At 40.9% G+C, this 25,709-nt stretch overlaps 1 protein-coding gene across 4 annotated transcripts in view; it reads left to right on the forward strand.

The window, feature by feature from the left end:
* Positions 1-25,709, forward strand: part of ANKS1A (ankyrin repeat and sterile alpha motif domain containing 1A) — a 232,048-nt gene that overhangs the window by 48,267 nt on the left and 158,072 nt on the right. For 3 of the 4 annotated variants that reach the window (XM_075264255.1, XM_075264256.1, XM_075264258.1), the window contains exon 4: positions 14,329-14,382. The exons of the other annotated variant lie outside the window; for it this stretch is intronic. In XM_075264255.1, coding sequence (XP_075120356.1) covers positions 14,329-14,382 — 54 coding nt within the window. The remainder of the gene's footprint in view (positions 1-14,328; positions 14,383-25,709) is intronic. 4 annotated transcript variants of the gene reach the window in all.

The raw sequence follows: 25,709 nt of genomic DNA on the forward strand, positions 1-25,709 counted from the left end.
GCTATATTTTCTTTATTCTTCTGGTGACGCGGCCATATAAGGGCTTGTTCTTTGCGGGATGAGATGCATTTTGTAATTACACCATTTTTGGGTGCCTACAACATACTGACATTGAGTTGTACTCTTTGTACCCTTGAGTTGAGTTGTACCCTTTAAATTTTGCGCCATGCAGCGTACAGTATAAGTAACATGTGTCCTTTATTCTGCGGGTCGGTACGGTTACGGCGATACCTCATTTATAGTATTTTTTTTTAATGCGATACTAATTCTGCAGAACAAAAATACATTTGGGGACATAAGTGAATGTTTTTTGCATCGCCATCTTCTGAGAGGCGTAACATTTTTATTTTTCAGTTGACAGTGTTGGTTGAGGGCTTATTTTTTGTGGGACAACCTGCGCTTTTTATTGGTACTTTTTATTGGTACTGCTCGTGTCCTGTAAGCTGCAGAGGAAGTGAGCTGCATCGCTCACTTCCTTTTTCGGTCGGCAGGATCAACCAGGTATGTGGGGGCTCCGGTAGTCTGGGGTCACCTGCCAGACCCCAGACTACCTTTTACTGACATCGGCAACCCCCGATCTCGCCGCGGGGGGTGCCGATGAGGTTCAATCTTCGGCGGATCCCTTTCGATCGCGCCGTGACGTTTCACGGCATGATCGAAAGGGTTAAAACGTTCAGTCGGAACTGAGTCCGACTGAACGTTGTTGAGGGGGTGGTTAGGTGTTAGTAACACCTAACCCTTCTCTCCCCCCGCCCCACCCCCTGCCTAGTGAGTCTCTGAAGACCGGCCGTAAATTTACAATCGGCTGGTCTTTAGAGACCAGGACTGCTGGCCGTAAATTTACAGCCAGCGGTTTTTAACTGGTTAAAGGGGTATTCCCACCTCACATACTCATCAGTCTTTACTGCTGAAAATCTTCTTTCTTTCTGGTTTCTTGCATCATTTGGTGGGCGGGGTTTCACATGCAACCTGCCGTTTAGCCCCACCCCCAAATTCGCGTGTAGCGCCGCCCACCCATATTGGACTATGAAGTACAGGCAGCAGCAACTCCATTCTGTGTTACATACAGAGACTGCCTGTCTCTGCCATAATGAACACAATTGAATTAGCTAGCCTGATAACTGGGAGAACAGAAGAAATGAAAGCAGCTTCTCTTCCCTATCTGCTAACAGGAAGCTAGGTCACGTGGTATAGACACAGGAATAGCTAGATACACAGGCTCGCTCCCTGCACTTAGCCCCTCCTCCCTCCCCCCTGAGAGCAGGCAGATACATCACTTGACTCATGAGCAGCTAAGTCAGGGCTGTGGCCACAAAGAATTGAATAAAGTAAGATAGTGGACAAACAAAGCAGTTTTGCTGAAGCGTTGTATTTAGGAAAAGTCTTAAATCCACATTAACAAGCAGTATAGATAGGATCCTTGTGATGGGACAACCCCTTTAAGAAATGAAGGTCAATCAGTCTGAAAAATTGGGAAAACTTTGAAAGTGTCCCCAAGTGCAGTTGCAAAAACCATCAAGCGCTACAAAGAAACTGGCTCACATGAGGACCGCCCCAGAAAAGGAAGACCAAGAGTCACCTCTGCTGTGGAGGATAAGTTCATCTGACGCTAGGTTCACACCTGCGTTCTACTCTCCGTTCTGTGCTTTCCGTCTTCTGCATGCCAGAAGATGGAAAGCACAGACCGGGTCCGGCCGTGAGCGGTGGTGAGCGTTTTATGCTCTCCGCCGCGAAACTGGATTTTTTAATTCGGACACAGAGTACTGCATGTCTGACTCTGTGTCCGGATTAAAAAAGACGGTTTCGCGGCGGAGAGCATAAAATGCTCACCGCCACTCACGGCCGGACAGCTTTCTCACCCATTCAAATGAATGGGTGAGAGACTCCTGCAGGTTTCCGTCTCCTGCCTCTGTTTTATGCAGGAAACGGAAACCTGCAGAACGGACACCTGGGCGCAGATGTGAATGAGCCCTGAGTCACCAGTCTATTGGCACTTTTTTTTACAGGCTACAGCTCTCAACCTCCACGGCAATGGATTTTCCCCAGAATGTTGGCACCACATGGTGTCTGGAAAATGAGGAGTCAGTGGAGCCTAATGCCATCAATCAGTGCTGACGCTGGTTGTGGGCATTACCCGCGGCTTGTGGCAGCCACTTAGCTCCTGAGCAGCCACCATATCTAAAATATTGCCATCTGCTTGAATGATTATGGTGAATGTTTGAAAAGTGTTAAAGGAGTTTTCTGGGCAAAATTTATTATTACAAATTTAGCATCTAGCTACCCTGTCTGCAATTTCTTCTTTTTTTCCATTGGGTCTCTGTTTTGTGGATCATAGCAGTGGTCACATGGCCCCAGGCTCATAGATTACTGTTTTTTTTTTTTTAACACAAATACTTATATCATCTGAAGTTAGTCTGTTCAATTTGGTGAAGGCAAGAATATAGTGTGAATACAGTGGTAAATACTGTTTGATCACAAATAAACAGTTTTTTTTTACAGTTTTAAACATTTATTGGTTATAGCTTGGTATATCAGCAAGGTTTATTTCTTTTGTCTATATTGGAACAAAAAAAAAAAAAAAAAAAAAATTGGCTGGACAAATCACTGGCGCTCTTAGTTTGATATTTGGTTACACACCCATTGGAAAAAATAACAGAAATCATTCGCATCCTGTAATCATCAACAATCATCTTACACCTCTCAGCTAGCGTTTTGGACCATTCTTCTTTTGTAAACTGCTCCAGGTCTCTCATATTTGAGGGGTGCCTTACTTACAATCCTAACTACCTAACTATATATATATATATATATATATATATATATATATATATATATATATATATATATATATATATATATAGAACTAACACTATATGTATATATATATATATATATATATATATATATATATATATATATATATATATATATATACACACACATACACACCGGCCACTTTATTAGGTACACCATGCTAGTAAAGGGTTGGACCCCCTTTTGCCTTCAGAACTGCCTCAATTCTTCGTGGTATAGATTCAACAAGGTGCTGGAAGCATTCCTCAGAGATTTTGGTCCATATTGACATGATGGCATCACACAGTTGCCGCAGATTTGTCGGCTGCACATCCATGATGCGAATCTCCCGTTCCACCACATCCCAAAGATGCTCTATTGGATTGAGATCTGGTGACTGTGCAGGCCATTGGAGTACAGTGAACTCATTGTCATGTTCAAGAAACCAGTCTGAGATGATTCCAGCTTTATGACATGGCGCATTATCCTGCTGAAAGTAGCCATCAGATGTTGGGTACATTGTGGTCATAAAGGGATGGACATGGTCAGCAACAATACTCAGGTAGGCTTTGGCGTTGCAACGATGCTCAATTGGTACCAAGGGGCCCAAAGAGTGCCAAGAAAATATTCCCCACACCATGACACCACCACCACCAGCCTGAACCGTTGATACAAGGCAGGATGGATCCATGCTTTCATGTTGTTGACGCCAAATTCTGACCCTACCATCCGAATGTCGCAGCAGAAATCGAGACTCATCAGACCAGGCAACGTTTTTCCAATCTTCAATTGTTCAATTTCGATGAGCTTGTGCAAATTGTAGCCTCAGTTTCCTGTTCTTAGCTGAAAGGAATGGCACCCGGTGTGGTCTTCTGCTGCTGTAGCCCATCTGCCTCAAAGTTCGACGTACTGTGCGTTTAGAGATGCTCTTCTGGCTACCTTGGTTGTAACGGGTGGCTATTTGAATCAATGTTGCCTTTCTATCAGCTCGAACCAGTCTGGCCATTCTCCTCTGACCTCTGGCATCAACAACACATTTCCGCCCACAGAACTGCGGCTCACTGGATGTTTTTTCTTTTTTGGACCATTCTCTGTAAACCCTAGAGATGGTTGTGCGTGAAAATCCCAGTAGATCAGCAGTTTCTGAAATACTCAGACCAGCCCTTCTGGCACCAACAACCATGCCACGTTCAAAGGCACTCAAATCACCTTTCTTCCCCATACTGATGCTCGGTTTGAACTGCAGGAGATTGTCTTGACCATGTCTACATGCCTAAATGCCCTGAGTTGCCGCCATGTGATTGGCTGATTAGAAATTAAGTGTTATCGAGCAGTTGGACAGGTGTACCTAATAAAGTGGCCGGTGAGTGTATATATACACTACATATAATATATATATAGAGAGAAAAAGCATATTAACTACCATGCTTTCTGTCAAAAATATATTTTCGGGGTCCCCTCCAAAATAATTATTCCTTTCTTAATTCCACTTTCCACTCCAACGATGACAAACTAGGGTGACTTAATGAAGCTATCAGCTCTTTAACCCTTTCACTGCATTTTTTTTCCAGATTTTTTTGCATCCCTGGTAGCCAGGACAATTTTCACATGTGATAAAGTACTATTCGTGAGGCAGGTGTCGTGAGGCAGACATCCGCTGCTGAATGAGCCACGGAATCTGCCTGAAGAACTGGCATGTGACTTCTTTTTAATGTGAGCAGGAACAAACCGCTCGTGGAAAAAGGAAATGACTGGCTGTCATTGATTTCAAAGGGAGGTGTTTTTTTGAGCCAGATTCTGATGTGGATTGCGCATCAAAATCCGGCCCAAAAAACCCCATCTGAACTCGGCCCAAGGGGAGTAGCCCACAACCGTTTTTCACTGTCTGTATGTCAGCCAGATTTACCTCCTTGAACTTCGTGCTGAGAGTGGGATTCCTGGCAGTGCAGTCATCTATAGTACTAGGACTCCTGGCCTCCCAGTAACATTCTGCCCCATATCAATTACAGTGCGGGACAGTATGTCGCTGGTCGTGTGCTGCTCCCCTAAGGCTGAGGACCCATGTTGTGGAAAGCTGCATTTTTGTTGCAGATTTTGCAGCAATTTTTGAGCCAAAGCCAAGAATGGCTACAAAAAAAATGGGAAATATCTAGGAACCTTCTTATGTCTCCCTTCAGAAGAACACAGCAAAAATCTGCAACAACAACAAAAAAGCTGCATTTCAGCAATGTGGAGCCTCAACCTTAGGGTGTCTCTTTTCAGGTGGTGACACATTGTGTACCCATATGCGGCTATATCCAAATCTCGTCCCCAGGCAACAGTGCTGTCACTTTGGTATAAGTGTGACATCTATTAATTCCAGTTACTGGAATTAAATGTAGCTGAAATTAATCCATATTTCACTTACAGAAAAGTGAAGGTACTGGTGGCTGGGGACTAGATGCAGCATCCAATTACATTGTGTGTCTCCTCCTACAGGTGTTACCTCACTATGCTACCAGTCGCATACATTTACCACTAACTGCGGGTTATACATGTACTTACATTGTTTCTAACAGAAAAGTACATGTGTATCCAGTCAAATAGCGGTAAACATATTGGCTGGGACTGCAGTATGACAACACCTCTATGTTGCGGTTTGTGCTATATGATTTTAGTATAGGGGTCGTCAGCCTTACAATTTTTGACTGGCACTCTGAGTACCTCATCTTTGATTTTTTTTTTTTTTTTTTTTTTTAATTCAAATTGGCATGCCGTACAAAAAAGGTTGCCTACCCCTGGTCTAGGTACCCGAGAGAGAGAAGAGGTGGTCACCGGTGTATGGGAGGTAAACTGCGCTATCAGATAGGGGGTCACCATTGACTGGGGGTTCACTGTCTTGTCTAGATATATAAAACTCAAATTCTGTAGTAGTCTGCTATATACAAATCCACAGTTCTCGCCCGATTTGGGTGAAATCTGGCACGCCCCTTCTCCACTCATAGGAGCAGAATACTGCGCACGTTACATCTTACTAGCGTCCCCCTGTCATGAGATTGGGGCCCCTAAATTTAGGCCCTATGCATATAATGGGGAAATTTGAAAGTGCTGAGGGGGAAAATAACAGTTGTGACTGACAGGGACGGATTATAGCAACGGCGCCAAAGAATCACTTCTAAAGGGGCCGCACCACCACGCACAACACCACACAAATGCTACAACACACCACTCAAACACCAGACCACTATAGACACACACAACACAAACACCATTCCATAAATACCACATGCACACCACACACACGCACACAAAGACACTCAGATGGATGTACACTACACACATAGACGAACAGAGCACATGCGTACTCACACACAACTACCGCACGCATGGACACTTGCTCTATGCACGCAGAAACACAAGGATCACACGCGCACATACACGCATACATATACACGGACCACACACGTGCATGCACACGCATACTTACACATGGATCGCACGCACACACATATACACGGACCACACACACGTGCATGCACACACACATACATACAAATGGATCACACACATGTAAATGCACGCATGCACTGACAAAACATGTCTGGTCTCCTTAGTGGCTACTTGCACACTGCAGTTTTTTTCACGGGCCTCCAGGCCATGGATTTGGCGGTTCCAGAGACTTCTTTGTGCACAAAGCAGTGAATTTTGCAGGCTCCATAGAAGTCTATGGAGATGTAGAATCCACGGCCCAGAGACTGTAGTGTTACTGTAGTGTGCAGCAGCCTTACTGAGCAGCAATATTGGTCAGGCGAAAACTGCCTCATGGTAAGATTGTCATTATTGCTTACGCTAGGTTCACACCTGCGTTCGGGTCTCCGTTCTGTGGTTTCCGTCTTCTGCATGCAAGAAGACGGAAACCACAGACCGGGTCTGGCCGTGAGCGGTGGTGAGCGTTTTATGCTCTCCACCGCAAAACCGTTTTTTTTAAACCGGACACAGAGTACTGCATGTCTGACTCTGTGTCCGGATTAAAAAAAACTTTCGCAGTGGAGAGCATAGAACGCTCACCACCGCTCACGGCCGGACAGCTTTCAAACCCATTCAAATGAATTGGTGAGAGAGTCCTGCAGGTTTCAGTCTCCTGCCTCTGTTTTGTGCAGGAAACGGAAACCTGCAGAACAGAGACCGGGTGCAGATGTGAACGAGCCCTTACTATACAGGGAGCTTTCATCACTGAAGCCCTACAATAGATAGGTGTGTAACTGGAAACCATTTTTACTCTTTTGTCCATGAACTACTTATAGATTACACTGGAGGGAGGGGGAAGGGTTGCACTATGTTGTTACTTGGGTGTAAATCAGTGGCATAACTAGGAATGATGGAGCCCTGTGGCAAACTGCCGTTTCGAATAGCATGCTCCCATAGGAATGAATGGAAGCGTCCGGCATGTAGACTTTGCCGTTGGCCGGCCGCTTAACTCCCTGTGTGCCGGCTGCGTCCATTCATTCCTATGGGTGCGTGCTATTCGAAACGGCAGTTTGGAATGGTGTTCACTCATCTCTATCCTTTACCTCTCCTGGGCCTCCGGTCATTATACTGAGGGATCTTTTCAGACCCTGGAGTATAATAATACTGTTTGTGGGTCCCGCGGCGTCACTTACTGATCCAGGCCGCTGCCAGGATCGGTAGATAAATAGTAACTCCAGCCAGTAACGGCTGTAAGCCGTTGGCTGGTCAGGTAATGGAGGGGGTGTACATCTCACCCAGACTACTCGGGTGGGTGAGATGAGAAAACTCCAGGAATGTTTGTTCTCAGCAGACAACTTTCGTCTGCTGAGCATTTTGGTGAATCCTCAGTATTGGGCTGGATTTTTAGGAATGGCAGGTAGGCTGGTAGTGGGACCTGTCATTCCACCCTCCTCCAGTCCACACTTTGGGGATGTTCCGGCAGCAACTCAGCTGCAGAGAGTCTCCTTGTCAAGGAGGCTTAAGAAGTTGCTCCAGCAGCAACACTTGGGCAGAGCTTGGCTGGAGTGCCAAAGAGAGAGGACTTATCTTTGGAGCTGTATCCTGAGTGATTCTACTGGCTTTTTGATTTCTGTGTTTCTAGGTGAGGTAACCTATTCTATGTTTAGTTAGAGCCTAGCTGGGCAGGTATTTATTTATTTTTGTATTGTTTCCTTTTGTTGCTGCACTACCTTTTTGAGTGAAAATAAACTCTACCTTTGTTTTTGGACTAAAGAATCTGGACTTTTGTGTCTATGCCACCCCACCTAGCAACCCAAGACCCTGACATGGCCTATTTAAAAAACAAACAAACAAAAAAAAAGCAGAACACAGTGGTAGTGGCTGTCGTCGGGCTACCGCTGACACCCCAGTAGTTACACCCCTGGTGTAAATGTTTTATATGGTTGTGTAAGGGGCATAAATTTTATTTTTTGATTAAAAAAAAATAAATAAAAAATAGTTGTAATAGTTTATACTACATAATATGTAATGAATATATATACCGTATTTTTCGGACTATAAGACGCACTTTTTTCCCCCCAAATTTGGGGGGAAAAGAAGGGTGTATAGTAAAAATAAAAAAAAAGTAAAATAGTAAAAAAAAAAAAGCTTTAAAAATATGAAATAAATAAAAGTTCTAAATCACCTCCTGCCCCTAGAATATATATATAAAAGTAGAAAATCATATATCATAAACCACCGGGTTTTTTTTTTTTCAATAAAAGGTGATCTAAGCAATAGATATTCCCCAAAATGGTATAACTAAAAAGTACTTCTGGCCCCGCAAAAAAAAAAACACTCTATGCATCCCCGTACAGCTGCAGGGTCACCTGTCAATGTGGCCTTGCAGCTGTTGCAAAACTACAACTCCCATATATTAAATATTTTACCAGTTTTTGCTTCAAAATTTTTTTTCCCTATTTTCCTCCTCTAAAACCTAGGTGCGTCTTATAGTCCATTGCGTCTTATAGTCCGAAAAATACGGTGTATGTGTAAATATATATATATATATATATATATATATATATATATATATATATATATATATATTTTTCAATAAAAATGTTGAAACAAAAAAAGTTGTTCACATCGATGTTACGATAAATTAATAAAACGGCAAAATAATTAAAATTTAAAGTGGAAAAAAAGATTTACTGTAGCATCTGAAAATTGTCTATTTCAGTGTGACCCTGAAAATTTTATTTTAACATAACTAACAATTTAACATATTTTCCGCGAGCGAAGCCGCCGGATATTCTTCTAGTAAAACCTAAAGCAAATCTACAGCATTGAAAAAAATCTTACTAACCCCTTTACCTATATATTTTCTGAAAGTAGACACCTGCTACATTGACAAAATACCATGTGCCACTGTACTGCACTGTACAAGCAGGCACCTTCATACAATTTTTATTTAAAGGGATTCTACCATTAAAACTTTTTTTTTTTTTTTTCTCGTTCACTCCTACCTTTAGAAGTCTTCTCCGCCCCGCCATTTGGTTAAAATCCTGGTTTTTGTCTATGTAAATGAGTTCTCTCTCGGTACTGGGGGCGGGCCCAGCGCTCAAACAGCACTATGGGTGTCCCCAATGCTGTGAGAGGACTCTCTCCAGCGACGCTTCCATCTTCTTCAACAACCGCCTCTTCAGTAGTCTTCTTCCAGCTGGGGTCACACTTCGACGCCTGCGCAGTTGGCTCTGCCATAGGGCTTTTTTATGGCCACTTATGCAAGCATGCATGGTATGCTCCTGTAGTTCTATGGACATTGTGTGTATCACACTCAACATAGACCAGAGGAAGTGAAGGAAAGAGTGTTCTCAGGAGCTTAGAAAGAATATTATAGACAAGCATGTTAAAGGTAAAGGTTATAAGACCACCTCAAAGCAGCTTGATGTTCCTGTACTACAGTTGCACATATTATTCAGAAATTTAAGATCCATGGGGCTGCAGCCAACCTTTCTGGATGTGGCTGCAGGAGGAAAATTGATGAAAATTCAAAGAGACAGATAATACGAATGGTAACAAAAGAGCCCAAAAAAAGTTTTAAAGAGATTAAAGGTGAACTTCAAGCTCAAGGAACATCAGTGTCAGGTTGCACCATCTGTTGTTGTTTGAGCCAAACTGGACTTCATGGGAGACGAGCAAGAAGGGACACCATTGTTGAAAACAAATCATAAAAATGCCAGACTTGAGTTTGCCCTAAGCCACAAAGTTTCTGGGAGAATGTCCTATGGACAGATGAGACAAAAATCGAACTTTTTGGCACAGCACATTAGCTCTATGTTCACAGATGGAAAAATGAAGCATATCGTGAAAAGAACACTGTCCCTACTGTGAAACATGGAGGAGCCTCTGTTATGTTCTGGGGCTGATTTGCTGCATCTGGCACAGGGTGTCTTGAATCTGTGCAGGGTACAATGATATCTCAAGACTATCAAGGGATTCTAGAGAGAAATGTGCTGCCCAGTGTCAGAAAATGTGATCTCAGTCACAGGTCCTGCAACAGGATAATGACCCAAAACACACAGTTAAAAATACCTAAGAATGGCTAAGGGTGCATTCACACTACGTATACGTCATCTTTTTCTGAACGTAAAACATGTTCAGAATAAGCGGCGTATAAAGCAGTTCCATTCATTTCTATGGGAGCCGGCATACGAGCTCTCCCCATAGAAATGAATGGGCTGCTTTTTTCACTACGAGCACTCCCATTGAAGTGAATGGGAAGTGCCTGCGTGTACTTCTCGCTCTGCTCATGCCGAGCCGTACTTGGGCACTTCCCATTCACTTTAATGGGAGTGCTCGTAGTGAAAAAAGCAGCCCATTCATTTCTATGGGGAGCGCTCGTATGCCGGCTCCCATAGAAATGAATGGGAACTGCTTTATACGCCGCTTATTCTGAACGTGTTTTACGTTCAGAATAAGCTGCCATATACGTAGTGTGAATGAGCCCTGAGAGGAAAAATTGGACTATTTTGAAGTGGCCTTCTATGAGCCCTGACCTAAATCCTATTGAGCATCTGTGGAAGGAGCTGAAACATGCAGTCTGGAAATGGCACCCTTCTAACCCGCAGTTTGCTGATGAGGAGTTGGCCAAAATACCTGTTGAGAGGTGCAGAAATCTCATTGACTTACAGGAATCATTTGATTGCAGCGATTGCCTCAAAAGGTTGTGCAACAAAATATTAAGTTAAGGGAACCATCATTTCTGTCCAGGTCTGTTTCATGAGTTTTATTTATTTATTTATTTTTTTTATTCTGTTGAAGTATGGTTGAAAAGCAATGTCTGACTTTAATTTGTTCATTTTTAGAGAATTTTATGTATTATTACTTTTCAGCTTCAAGTTATTTCTGTGACCATTGTGGGTTTTTCTTTCATGTAAATAAGGGGTACCTGTTCGTATACTTTATAAAGTGGCAGTTTGACAATGCTGCAGGTGTCTACTTTCAGAACATATGTATGCATATGGGGGGGGGGGGGTGTTACTCTAATTTTTTAATTTTTCAATTTAAATCTTATTTATCCATCTCAAAAGTGAGCATTGTCCTGGGTATCAGAGGTGCAAAATTTCCGGAAGCCCCTTTCAGCAAAAGAGTTAAAGAAACTCCAAAATCGCAGAAGTGTTTGTCCCAGGAAAAATTAAGACCTTATATGACTTTGGGAGCGGAGAAATAAAAAAGTTGTGGGGTTTAGAAGGAGGGGAGTCAAAAATGAAAAACAAAAATCAAAAAATGCCATCGACGGGAAAGGGTTAACTTCAAATACTTCTGTCCCAAAGTCACTATGTAAAGTTTCTCACAACACCGTATAGCAGCTCAAATACAAATTAACTTCAACACAAAAGTCTCACGTATTCTTTGAATTACAGCAAAAACAAGATACAAATTTACATTTCATATTCCATACCTTATACACAGTACTAAAACCTTACCCATACCCACTTCTACAATCACCGCAGACGAAGTCGCGGGTACCAGCTAATATATATATATATATATATATATATATATATATATATATATATATATATATATATATATACACATATATATATATATATATATATATATATATATATATATATATATACATACACACACACACACACATACTGCAACTTTAGTGAATACTTAAAATCACTATCCCTGACGCACGTGATAACGAGGGCTAGTTTCACATTGGCAAAACCAAGACACATGTAAACTGTGTAACTTCTGTTGGTGCCCCAACTAACTTAATTCAAACAAGAAAACGGTTGATAAGTCTAACAAAAACCACTTTGAAGGACACTAGGAATAGTGGATTAAAACCATCAATCTTTATTTGTTACTTAGGTTTAAAAGGATTTTAATAGTAAAAAGCCCCTTCAAAAACAGTTGTTGAAGTGATAGTGATTTAAAAACACTAAATATAACAGGATACTGTATATGCTGCCGATATAGAGTTAATACCGCGTTTAATGAGCTGGAGGACGTACTACAAAGAAAACTGACCACTTTTATATTATTCCCAGGGTTGATACCAGTTATCCTTAACAAATTCCAAAAAGCTTAGTGAGTGATTGCAGTTTTGTCACCTTTAAAGGGGCTCTATCACCAGGAAAAGTAATTTTTAACTAATCACATCCTTGCATAGCCTTTAGAAAGTCTATTCCACACCTACCTTTAGTATGTAGATTGCCTCAGTGGTTTCTGAATAAGTCTGTTTTTATTCATATGCTAATTAGACTGTTGCACATCGTGCACTCCTCTTCTGTTGTTTCCTATGGGAGACTGCTACTTCTGATGACTCAGCTTCCTGTTTGCTTCACACACATAGGAGATAATAGCAGAGAGGAGGCTGCAGGGAACTTCCTGAGCTGGCTGGAAGCTCATTAGCATATGAATCAAAGCAGACTTATTCAGAAACCACTGAGGCAATCTACATACTAAAAGTAGGTGTGGAATAGACTTTCTAAAGGCTATGCAAGGATGTGATTAGATAAAAATGACTTTTCCCAGTGATAGAGCCCCTTTAAACTACAACCCCCTGTTATTCAATTAGATAGATAGAACTGAGCTACTATACATTAGCCAATTGTTTGGGGATGAATATAAAAATCCTATCTGTCTCTCGTTGCCTTTTTGTTTAAGGACTATCGATCCACAATAGCTAAAATGTCGCACTAGTATCCACATTAATTATCTGTTCTAATATCGCAGTATATGGGGCTAAGATTCTAGAAGCTCCCGATGTGATATAGCATCTGCTTGCAGCATAGATTCCTGATGGTGTTACATATAGAGTCTAGCCTAGTACGGGGGCTAAAACTTCCTGAGTTGCAGAAGCATTCCCTGCTGGCGTATTTACAGACCCTGTATGAAACACTATTGCCTAAAGACCATTGCCTAAAGACCATTGCTAATGCATTTCTAAGTTGTATTATCACAACTTTTCACCCAGAGGTAACAAGTCTTAATCTTTCAATTATGGAGCTAAAGTTACCCGCTCTCACCCTGGCATTAATTGTCAGCCACGAGTGCTGGCGGGGAAATGACGTTTTTTTTTATCAGAAATACGAGTGCCTCCCTTGATTACATCACACCAATCAGCATTATCCCTTAGAGACACACACCATCTCCAGCCGGCCGTCCCTCTGCCTCAAAGATAGGACCGCGCATGCGCTGATTGAACAACCAATCAATGCACAACTCCTACCATTTAGCCTTCTTTTTATGAAATACCATTCACTGAACGATCCAGCTTTTGATATCCGCCTGTCTTTGTATTATTAATAAAGGAATTTTGTATGTATGTCCTTATTTTCGCTGAAGACTGCTGTTTGTATTAGAGCATCTGTAAGGGGACGTGTGAGACTGTTGAACACGCCCTTACCAATGCGCGATTGGTTGTTCAATCGGTGCATGCGCGGTCCAGGTCTTTGTGGCAGAGGGCTGGCCGGCTGGAGATGAGAAGAGAGGAGAATTTGGAGAGGTTAGCTGTTAAAGTGCTGTCAGAAAATATAGATCTACAGGGTTCAGATCTGCAGATGTCCATTCTGAGTAGTTTTTTTTTCACTGCAATTCTATAAGGGATATATTAATAATCTTAGTATCCTTTTTTTTTTTTTTTTTTTTTTTTTTTTAATGTAGATTGTGAGCCCCACATAGAGCTCACAATGTACATTTTTTCCTATCAGTATGTCTTTTTGGAATATGGGATGGAAATCCATGCAAACACGGGGAGAACATACAAACTCCTTGCAGATGGTTTTATGCCCTTGGCGGGATTTGAATACCAGGACTCCAACGCTGCAAGGCTGCAGTGCTAACCACTGAGCCACCGTGTGGCCCCTCTTAGTATCCTTTTAAAGATGAGATTCTGCATTTATTGTCTGCTTGCTCTGCAAATTCCATTCTCAATCTCTGTTTTAACATATTTTATTATTTGGGGACTTTTTCAGTTCATTTCAGAGATGTTCAATCCCATTTCTTTGTTTTGTACATTTATCTTTTTCCTTTTTGTTCTTTTTTGTCCTTTTTTTTTTTTTTTTTTTCCTTTAACTATAGAATGACCCAGAAGTGAAAAAGTATGGCCCCTTCCATCCCTATGTGAATGCCAAGGTGTGTACACCTCTTTCCTAGAAACATTGTGTGTGCAATATGTATGTTAACTCTGTAATCTCAGACTGTCATGTCTTAGTCTTGAGGATACCTTTTAGGTTCCATTTAAGATTGTGTTTTTCTTTTTTGTTTGTTTTTTTACATCTGTTAAAGCCAGATTCACACTAGTGCTGGAGTCTCCGTATGAGAATCTGTCTCCATTTCACTTAAAATTTGTGTAAAGTCTTGCTGGAGTTTTCTCACCGGCAGACCCCATTATAGTCTATAGGATCTACGTGTTTTCCCTTGTAACTGCTTTTTAAGTTGATTTGGTTTCCGTCTGGGATGGATAGAAACACAAACACTAGTGTGAACCTAGCATTAGAAGAGCTATTTAGAGGATGAAAAAAAAAGAAAAAGTAAAAGTGGACACAATTTTAATAGAGAGCGAAGTTAAAAAAATAAAAAATAAAAAAAAAAAAAAAAAAAATATTCTCAATGGATGTAAAAGAGTGATCTGAATGGAGTCTAAGTTTGTTAAAGAATTGTCAACAATTATGTTTTTTTGTGTTACCCAATAAACCTGAATTAAATCATTTCTTGACTCCCTAGTCTTTAGATACTGAATTATCTGTATTTGCCTCATAGGATCCTTTTCCAAAGTTTAGAAGCTAACGTTCTTTTTTTTGCTTTTACATTTTTACTTGCATAATCTATAAGATATCATTTTACAGAACTATGGCGTCATGGAATATATAGATGTAGCAGAGTTAACCCGAACTTCTATATTTGGTTAAACTGCTGGAGCAGACTAGCTGAGGAAACCCAGACAGAGTTTAGCTGGTAGGCATAGCATCCTTAAGGAGACAAATAATATATCGCCTTTACTTTTTGGAATCCAGGTAGTAAAACAGATTTTGATTTTTCTAATCTGTTCTTAATTACTGATTTTTATTTTTAAATTTCAATTTATGGGAGCTACCATCTTGTCTGAGCTGCTGTGAACAATTTTAAGGGGGCTCTATTAGCAAAATTTTGCTGTATGAGCCCCACATATGCGTGAATAGCCTTTAAAAAGGCTATTCAGGCACCGCTAATCTTATTTTAAACCCCCGTCCTGTTTTAAAATAAAACTATAAAAACATATAGGTAAATCATACTTGAACGTGCACCCTGGGCGGTGATGCACTATCCAACATCATCATCTGGCACGCCTATCTCTTCTTTCTTCTTCTTTTGGCAACGCCCTTCGGTCCTGGCTCTTCCTCTGCTTCATCTTCATCCTCTTCCGGCGGTTCAAATCCAATTGGTTGAAATCCGGTGCGTGCACAGCTACTGCGCACACTCTGGTGCCATTTTTCTCAATGGCAGTGCCACTGGAGTGTGTGCAGTAGCTCCATAGGGTGCGCTTCTGCGCACGTGCCGGATTTCAACCAATTGGATTTGAACCGCCGGAAGAGGATGAAGATGAAGCCAGGGAAGAGCTAGGATCGGAGGGCGTCGTCGAAAGAAGAGGTAGGTGTGCCAGAAGATGACGTCAGATCGTGCATCACTGCCCAGGGTGCACGTTCAAGTATGATTTAACTATATGTTTTTATAGTTTTATTTTAAAACGGGACAGGGGTTTAACCCCTTCTCGACATCCACCTTAATAGTACGGCGCTGCCGGGAAGGACTTCCCGCAAACCTCCGTACTAGTACGGCGGCTGCATAGTGCGCACACAGAAACTGTGTGCGCACCATACCCTGCGGGTGTCAGCCGTAATATACGGCTGACAATGCCCTGTAACACCCGCGGTCGGAACTAGGTCCGATCGCGGGTGTTAACCCCTGAGATGCCGGCGGTTAAACATGACCGTCGGCATCTCCGGGGTTTCAGTATACCATGGTGCCGATTGGCACCCCCCGCGCCGGTTTCAGGTGGTGCCGATGTTCGTAGGGGGCAGCCCTGGGTCTGATCAGTAACCCCGGGTCTGCCCCATCACTTACCCCCTCCACGTACCTGGTTGATCCTGCCCAAAAGGAAGCTGTCAGCCCTGTGCGTCTACACAGGCTGACAGCTTCTTCTACACTGCAATACATGTGTAACACGTGTATTGCAGCGTATATCTAGCTAAGGTGTGATCAGCAGATCACTGCTTCAATCCCCCATGGGGACAGAAAAAAAAGTAGAAAAAAAAAAACAAAACGTTTAAGTTTAAAATGAATTAGAAATAAATAAAGCCCCAAAAATCCCTTTTCCCCCATAGAAAATGTTTTATGTAAAATAAAGAAAAATAGAAAAAAACATTACTTATTTGGTATCACAGCGTCCGTAATAACCAGATCAATAAAATTAAAACATTATTTAACCCGAACGGCGAATGGCATAATAAAAAGTACAAAACCGCACAAAATAATGATTATTCGCCACCTTTACCTTACAAAATGTTCAATAAAAAGTAATCAAATGGTCAGATGAAAACCAAAATGGTACCAATAAAAAGCAGATGTCATCCCGCAAAAAATAAGCCCTCAACCAGCTCTGTCTACCAAAAAATAAAAATGTTATGCCTTTCAGAAGATGGTCATGCAAAAATAATTTGATAATAATTTGATAATCCCCTAAATTGAATGTTATTCTGCACAAATAGCAACGCATTAAAAAATATAAATGAGGTATCGCCGTAACCGTACCGACCCGCAGAATAAAGGTAACATGTTACTTATGCTGTACACTGCACAGGAACAAAAATAAATGCTAAAAAGCAATGCCAGAATTGATGTTTCCTTTTATATCCCATCCAGAAAGAGTTAATAAAATGTAGTCAATAAGTTACAGGCACCCCAAAATGGTGGCATTGAAATGTACATTTCATACCGCAAACAACAAGCCCTCATACAGCCACATCGCCAGAAAATAAAAATAAAAATCTAGCTTGTACAATGTGAAGACAAAACCCCCAAAAATCGCCAAATCATTAGGACAGCTTACATATTCACTTCGGGGTTACTAATGCTCACTACATCACTTGATAAATTCTTTGAGGGGTGCGGTTTTCAAAATGGGGTCACTTTCTAGAGGTTTCCACTGTTTTGACTCCTCAAGGGCTTTGTAAATGCGACATGGTTCCTGAAACTGATCACAGCCAGATCTGCCCTCTAAAAGCTCCTTGGCGCGCCTTCCCTTCTGTGTCTCGCTGTGTGTCTATATATTAGTTTACACCCACAAGTGGGGTACTATGGTAGTCCAGAGAACTTGCATAACAAATTGTGGGATGTTTTATTTCCTTTAACCCCTTGTGAATGTGCAAATTCTAGGGCTAAATGAAAATATTAGTGAAATAAAATCAAATTTGAAAATTTCACCTCCATTTTGTATTAATTCCTGTTAAGCACTTATAGGGTTAAAATACTAGGTATATGTTGTTTTGGCTTATTTAAGGGGAGCAGTTTTGAAAATAGGGTGATTTATGGGGGGTTTTAATACAAGGGTCTTTCAAAACCCCTTCATAACTGGATTAGTCCCTTAAAAATTGGGTTTTGGAAATTTTTTGAAAATTTAGAATATTGTTGTTTCACTTGTAAACTATATAATGTCCGGTGCCTGAATAGCCCTTTTAAAGGCTATTCACACGTATGTTGGGCTCATACAGCAAAAATATGCTGATAGAGCCCCTTTAACGATATGCTTTATAGCATCCACGTGGATTATAAGCATAATTATCACTAGATGTTTACTGATGCCTGTGGGAGAGTCTTCTAGAAATGGTTTGTGACCTTTTGAAGGATTATTGTGCAGTGAGGATTCAATAAGCTGTGCTCATCTCTTATTATGAATTTTGGTCCCATATGTTATCTATTGAGCAGTAAAAAAGCTGAATTTTATGATTTTGAAATGAATTCATGGTTTGATTCTACCATTAAAACCTTTTTTTTTTTGTGGTTAAGACGTCAGAATAGCCTTTTGAAAGGCTATTTGTCTCTTACCTTTAGACATGGTCTCCGCTGCGCCGTTCCTTAGAAGTACCGATTTTTACCAATATGCAAATAAGTTCTCTCGCAGCGATGGGGGCAGGCACCAGCGCTCAAACAGCCATGAGGGCGTCCCAACCGCTGCCAGAGAATTGTCTCCAGCGCCGCCTCCTTCTTCGTCCACAGCGCCATCTTCAGTGTCTTCTTCTGGCGCAGGCTCATAACTTCTAGGCGTTAGGCCTTGAGCAGACTGCACAGGGTGCAGGAAAATGGCCGCTAACAATACTGTGCAAGCGGCCATTTTTCTGTGGCCTGTACGCCTGCGCAGTCTGCTCTGCTCAAGGCCCGACGCTTAGAAGTTAGAAGCCTGCGCCGGAAGAAGACATTGATGATGACACTGCGGACGAAGAAGGAGGCGGCGCTGGACACAATTCTCTGGCAGCAGTGGGGACGCCCTCATCGCTGCGAGAGAACTCATTTGCATACCGGTAAAAATCAGTATTTCTAAGGAACGGCGCAGCGGAGACCACGACTAAAGGTAGGAGACGAATAGCCTTTCTAAAGGCTATTCTGACGTCTTATCCACAAAAAAAAAAAAAAAAAAAAGTTTTAATGGTAGAATCCCTTTAAACAATTTTTGAATTTGCCAGCATGTGTGACATTGATAACTATTGTAATATACTTTAATAGATTTTGGCTCCTTTCTGTCAAATCCTGTTTTGAAATCCACTCTGTCACCTATGTAGTCTTTTCTTTACAGTTGCGTATAAATTCCGACTGTGTTTTCAACTTTTAAAAAATCAAAAAAAAAAAAAAGTTCAAATAAAACTGCAAGATGTCGAGAGTCACAGATACTGAGTGTCTAATGGTATAGTGTCTTTGCATATTTTCAGTGTCGGATAATGATACATTCCACTTAGTCTTCCCCTCCTATTTTTATGTATATTTGGACAATTTAAATAATTAGTATACATATGACCAATTTATACCGCCGGATAATAGTTTTTTTTTATATGGGGGTTGGTTTTATTTTGGGTGGATCCTTTATACTCATTAGATTAACACTGGTGTGGCTGTGATTGGGATGGCCGTTAAATCTGAGGTTCTGCAACTCTTAGGGTAAGTTCACACAGGGTTTTTTGGTCAGTATTTTGAAGCCGTGTCCGCCTCAAAATCCTGACCAAAAAGACGGAAATTAATGGGAGCCGGTCAGTTTTTTTTCCCGGGAGCCATGCTTATTTTTCAGGTTGATTCGCCCCGCCGATTCATTGGGCCTAATCCGGAGTGGAGTGCGTGACTGGATGCTGGTGCAGTGCACCAGCATTCAGTCGCGGCGACCCGTTTTTTTGGTCCAGAACCTTAGGCGGCCTCTGCCTCAGGTTCTGGACCAAAAAAACCCTTGTGAACTTACCCTTAGTGCTTACTGTGATTCACAGCTTGCAACTACCTGGACTCAGTTGGTAACTTGGTGGATGCCTAGTTTGGGGGCAGATTTGTGTTCATTTTCAGTAATTTCATCTTTTGCCCTCCGATCTACAGATACTAATGGGCTTGTTGTTCAGAATGGTAAATGTAATGCCACTTTCTCATCCAATGCCTTGCCGGCTAACTAAGGTTGGCTCCTAAGAAAGCATGATCAGAAGCTGCTTAGCCTTTCTCTCTGACTCTGATAAACCCGCAGTATGACCTGTCATCTTACCATTCTAACAATGATCCAGTAACTGTGGATACGCTTAAAGAAATGCTGGTGGTGCTTCAAAATGGCATCAATCATAACGTCACCTCCTTGATTAAACAGAAACATGATCATGTTGAGAAGAAAGTGGAGGCATTCTAAAAAGCACATCGAGCTTGTGGATGCTCACAACGTACTGGAGGACAATGTAAAATGTTACTTAGGCACACCAGGACATCACTAAACATGGTGGCCACTCTGAAAAAGAGCCGCTGCACTAGCTGCCAGGTCTGTGCTGTTTCATACAGCAGGGACCTGACAACATTGCCCGTGATCAGAGATGGCTCTGATCATGGGCATTTAACCATTGAGATGATGTGCTCAAGTGTGACTACGGCATCTGAGTAGCTACTTTCACATTCTATTTGCTTTTCAGCAATGGCAGTTGGAAGGTCTGAAGGCTCCCAGCCCTGCCATAATAATGTAACTACTGAACATATGGTAAACACCATAGCAGGAAAACAAATTAAAAAGGCTGATTTGGCGTTTTTTTTTTGCTAAATTTCCTCCCTAAATGAAATGGAATAAAAAGTGATCAAAACATCTTTCTTTTCTCAACATAGTATGAATAAAAACTACATATTGTCCCACAAAAAGACACCTTACACCTCTGCACGCTGAAATATAAAAAAAAATTACAGGTACCGGAATATGGTGATTCAAAAAATTAATTTTTAATTAAAACATGAAAAAAAAAACTACATACGTTTGGTATCATTGTAATTGTACTGATCTGCAGACTAAATCCAACATAGCAGTTTTCTGCAGAGCAGATGTTGTTAAAATAAAAAAAAAAGAAAAGTGCAATGCAGTTTTTTTTTTTTGTTTGTTTGTTTTTTTTCTTCAATGCCACTTCATTTTGAATTTCTTTTTTTTCCCCGGATCCTGGCACATTGTCCAAAATAGTAAATGGTACCATTTTGAAGTACAACTTGTGCAAAAATCAAACCCTCATATGACTTCGTTAACAGAAAAATTAGGAAATTATGGTTTTCGGAATGTATGGAGTAAAAAACGGAAACACAAAAATGAAAAATGTCTGAATCGCCTTAGGGTTAAAGATAAGTTTGCAGATCCAGGAGAAATAATATAAAGATAGAAGGGTTGACAAAAGAGGTATCTCCTGGCTGCACACTATGATAAAACAGGGGTAGACAGCCGTTTCGAACAGCACGCTCACAGCATGCTCCCATGGAAATGAATGGAAGCGGCCGGCACGCGGGGGGTTAAGCTGCCGGCAAAGTCTGCGTGCCAGTTGCTTCCATACATTTCTATTGGAGCGTGCTGTTCGGATCGGCTGATCCGAACAGTGTTCGCTCATCTCTAGTAGACAACCTTCGGCATTCTAGCTGTTGTAAAACTACATCTACCAGCATACATACTTGCTCTGCTGTTCTTGGAACTCCCATGGAAGTAAATGGACCATGTTGGGTGTTGTAGTTTCAGAGCAGCTGGCGTTCTGGAGGTTGCTGATGTTGTAGTCAAAATTGACTATATCATGGATCAATCAGTCAGTCCAAATTAATGAGCATATTTAAAGAGGACCTTTCACCATTTTTCACACAGGCAGTTCTATATACTGCCGGAAAGCTGACAGTGCGCTGAGTTCAGCGCACTGTCGGCTTTCCCGATCTGTGCCCGGTGTGAAGAGCTTACGGCCCGGTCAGAAGGGCGTTTCTGACTGTTAGCCAGAGACGTCCTTCTGCCTCGCGGCGCCAATCGTGCTGTGCTGTGGAGCAGGTAGGAACGCCCCCTCCCTCTGCTCACAGTACTCGTCCATAGACGAGCATTATCAGGGAGGGAGGGGGCGTTCCTCCCGACTCTCACAGCACAGCGCGATTGGCGCCGCGAGGCAGAAGGACGTCTCTGGCTAACAGTCAGAAACGCCCTTCTGACCATAGAAGAGCTACGGTACCGGGCCGTAAGCTCTTCACACCGGGCACAGATCGGGAAAGCCGACAGTGCGCTGAACTCAGCGCACTGTCAGCTTTCCGGCAGTATATAGAACTGCCTGTGTGAAAAATGGTGAAAGGTCCTCTTTAAGCCCTTAGTGACCAGCCTATTTTGGACCTTAATGACCAAGCCAAATTTTGGAAATTTGCCCTGTGCCACTTTATCAGTGAATAATTCTGTAACAGTATAGCGCATCCAAGTGATTCTGATATTGTTTTTTCGTGACATGTTGTACTTTACTGAGAAGGTAAAATTAGACTCATATAACTTGCGTAATTTTTTTAAAAACTCGCAAATGCTGAAAATTTTGAAAATTTTTCAATGTTTTCCATTTTTAGCTGCGATATCTCACATATACACTATAATACAGGGCAAAAAAGTTAGTAGTTATATACTTCCAAATGTTCCTTTTGTGTTTCAAGCATATTTGAAATAATTTTAGCATATTTGAGTAACTTAGACAATTTACAAGTTTATCAAGTTTATAAGCAAATTTTGGAAATTTTGAGTTTGTCATTTTTTCCTGTACCAAGCTCTGTTTGCAGACAGGAATTGGTGGAATAATGACAGAACCTCCCATTTTGACCCAATTTGGAAAACTAGACCCCTTCAGGTATTCTTTGAGGGGTATAGTGAGTATTTTGATCAAATAAATATTGTTTTGCAAGAATTATTACAAATGATGAAAAAAATTACATTTTCATTTTCTTCAAATGTAAGTCATTTTAAAGCCAGTTTTTTTGCACACAACACATCAAAAAGAAGAAACACACCCCAAAATATATCACCCCACTTCTCCCGTGTTAAAATATGTTCGTTTTGTGGCCTTAGTCCTATGTACACACATATAGTAGGGCCTAAGAGGTAAGGAGGGCCAATTGGATTTCAAAACACAATTTTTGCTTGCAGATATTTTAGGCCCATTGCACATTCAAACAAGATTTGAGTTACCAAAGCAATTGAACCCCCCCCCCATAAATGACCCCATTTTATAAACTAGACCCCTTAGGGTATTCATTGAGGGGTATAGAGAGTACTTTGACCCCATAAGTTTTGAGAAAATTTGCGTCAAACAAAAAAAAAAAAAAATCATATTTTTTTACACAAGTGTCATTTTATAGGCAGTTTTTTTTGCACATAACACATGAAAATGAAGAAAAACACCCCAAAATAGATGACCCCATTTCTCCTGTGTTCAAAAATGTACACTCTGTGGCCTTAATCCTATGTACGGACGCACGGTAGGGCCCAAAAAGAAGGGAGCACCAACTGGATTTCAAGACACAATTTTTGCTTCTAAATGTTTCAGGCCCATTGCTCATTTAAACAAGATTTGAGTTACCAAAATAATTGAAAACCCCCATAAATGACACCATTTTATAAACTAGACCCCTTGAGGTATTCATTGAGGGGTATAGTGAGTATTTTGACCCCATAGGTTTTAAAAGAATTTGCGTCAAACAAAAAAATTCTCATATTTTTTACACAAGAGTCATTTTAAAGGCAGTTTTTTTGCACACAAGGCATGAAAATGAAGGAAAACACCCCAAAATAGATGGCCCCATTTCTCCCGTGTTCAAAAATGTACACTTTGTGGCCTTAACCCTTTCGCTGCCAGGCACGTACACTGTACGTGCTCCCAAGGTGGCACTTCAGTAGCCGAGGACGTACTTAGTACGTCCTCCCTACTAATGCCAATATCTCTGGACTGCATCAACATATCTTGATGCTTTAAAATGCATTTTAAAGAAGAGACTCTCATCTTTAAAATGATACCAGGGACTTGATGATTTTACTTACAGTTTTGTAGTTATTCACTGTTGAAAACACTATTTGGCATTGAGATCCAACTGCAGATCTCAATTCCCGACAGCATTTCAACAGTGAATTTCTCCAAAACTGTACATCCAATAATAGAGTTCTTGATATCATTTTAAAGAGGAGATTCCCCTCTTTAAAATGCAATTGAAAGCATCAAGATATGTTGATGCAGTCCAAAGATATAGAGCTCCAAAGTGTCCCCCCCCCCCTCCTGTCTAAGCAAGCAATTTGCAAAGGAAGAGGGACATGGAGCTGTGCAGCAGAGAGAGAGAGAAAGTGAAAGGATCTCTCTCTGTGCATAACTTGTATGTGACAGCAGGAGGGGGTGGCAGGGACTCTATTGTCCCTATTAACCCTTCTCCTGCCAATCAGAGCGTATACTATACATTTGTCTCTGATTGTCACATACAGTTATAATGTAATTCCCCCCTGAGCTTTTCTAGTGGGGTATTCTTATGTTATACCTCCTGAACATAACCAGGAAGTTTGTTGGCACTGTGACCCAGACGTTTACCATTGTCCAGGTCGCAAGCCAAAAAAAAAAAAGTCGCATCAAACACTTACACAACATATACATAAAGTCGCAAATAAAGTTTACATTTCACCCAATCCCTGTCCTGTCTATACCTGAGCTTTTTAAAGTAAAATACGTCTCTAGTGATGTCCGTTACACGCTAAAATAATAGTAATAACGATTATCACTAGAGATGAAGGTATAGATTGCTAAAATTATTATAAGGGGATGGAAAATAACATTTTTATGTAAAGTCCTATTTAATTTGCGTGCACAAAATGGGATGGCGCATTTCTGCGATTTTGGCGATTCTTTAACACCCGCCCCTGTAAATATATACATGTGTGGTATGTATGAACTCCTCACATATTGCAGTTTTATGGACAGTACATTATGTTTGCAGAAAGGGATTTCTTGAGCCGCACTTTAGTGGCAAATTTGAATTTTTGCGCAATTTTTGCTAGCAATCTCTGTTTGCGGCAAAGTTGAATGAAGGTGGTTGTATATATAAACTATTAAATTGTGTTTTTATATATGGTATGCTGTGTACTCTGAAAAAATTAGATTTTGGTATCACAGTCACAGTTTGGTAGGTGCAGTATAGCTTTTTAACATATTAGTGAACAACAGCAAAATCCTGCTTGTCTTCTGTATTCATGTTTTTGGGAGTCCGAGCTCTTGTTGTAGTTGATGTTTGCGGTACATATAGTATGTATACACATTGTATACACCATAAGCTATTATTTTAAAAGTATTTTGTATATGAATGTGAGATTGAACAGGAGTTTTAGGTGCAAATATGTGTTTTAGCGTATTTTTAAAAAAAATTATTTGTGTTGGTCGCAAAGTTGCATGAAGGTGCATGTGGCTATCGATGACCCATTAAGACATTTGTAATCTTCAGGTTGTCTACTTTCAAAAAATATATAGGGTTTAGGGGTTCACTTACTTTTCATGGTGTGTAATCCCTACATTTTATAGGATGATACTTTTTTAACATTTCCAGCTTCAAAGCAGAATTTTGTTCCTTCCAGTTCTAGCGATTTTCTGAAGACACGTGCATGTGGGTTCAGGCCATAGTGATATGTATGAACTCTGCACATGTTGAACTCTTATTTTTAGGAGGTTTGGTGCATTTAATTTTTTGTTTGGTTTCCACTTTTAACAACTAATATACATTTATTTGCATTTTTTCATAAAACATTCACTTTAAATTAAAATTGCATGAAGGTGCCTGTTCGTATACAGTACCAAGTGGCATTCTGACAATGCTGCAGGTGTCTACTTTAAGAAAATATATAGGTATGGGGGGGTTGGATGCTTTTTTAATGTTGCAATTTAGGTTTGATTTGTCCATCTCAAAACTGTGAA

Source organism: Leptodactylus fuscus, chromosome 2 (genome assembly GCF_031893055.1).
Source record: "Leptodactylus fuscus isolate aLepFus1 chromosome 2, aLepFus1.hap2, whole genome shotgun sequence".
NCBI classification, from domain to species: domain Eukaryota; kingdom Metazoa; phylum Chordata; class Amphibia; order Anura; family Leptodactylidae; genus Leptodactylus; species Leptodactylus fuscus.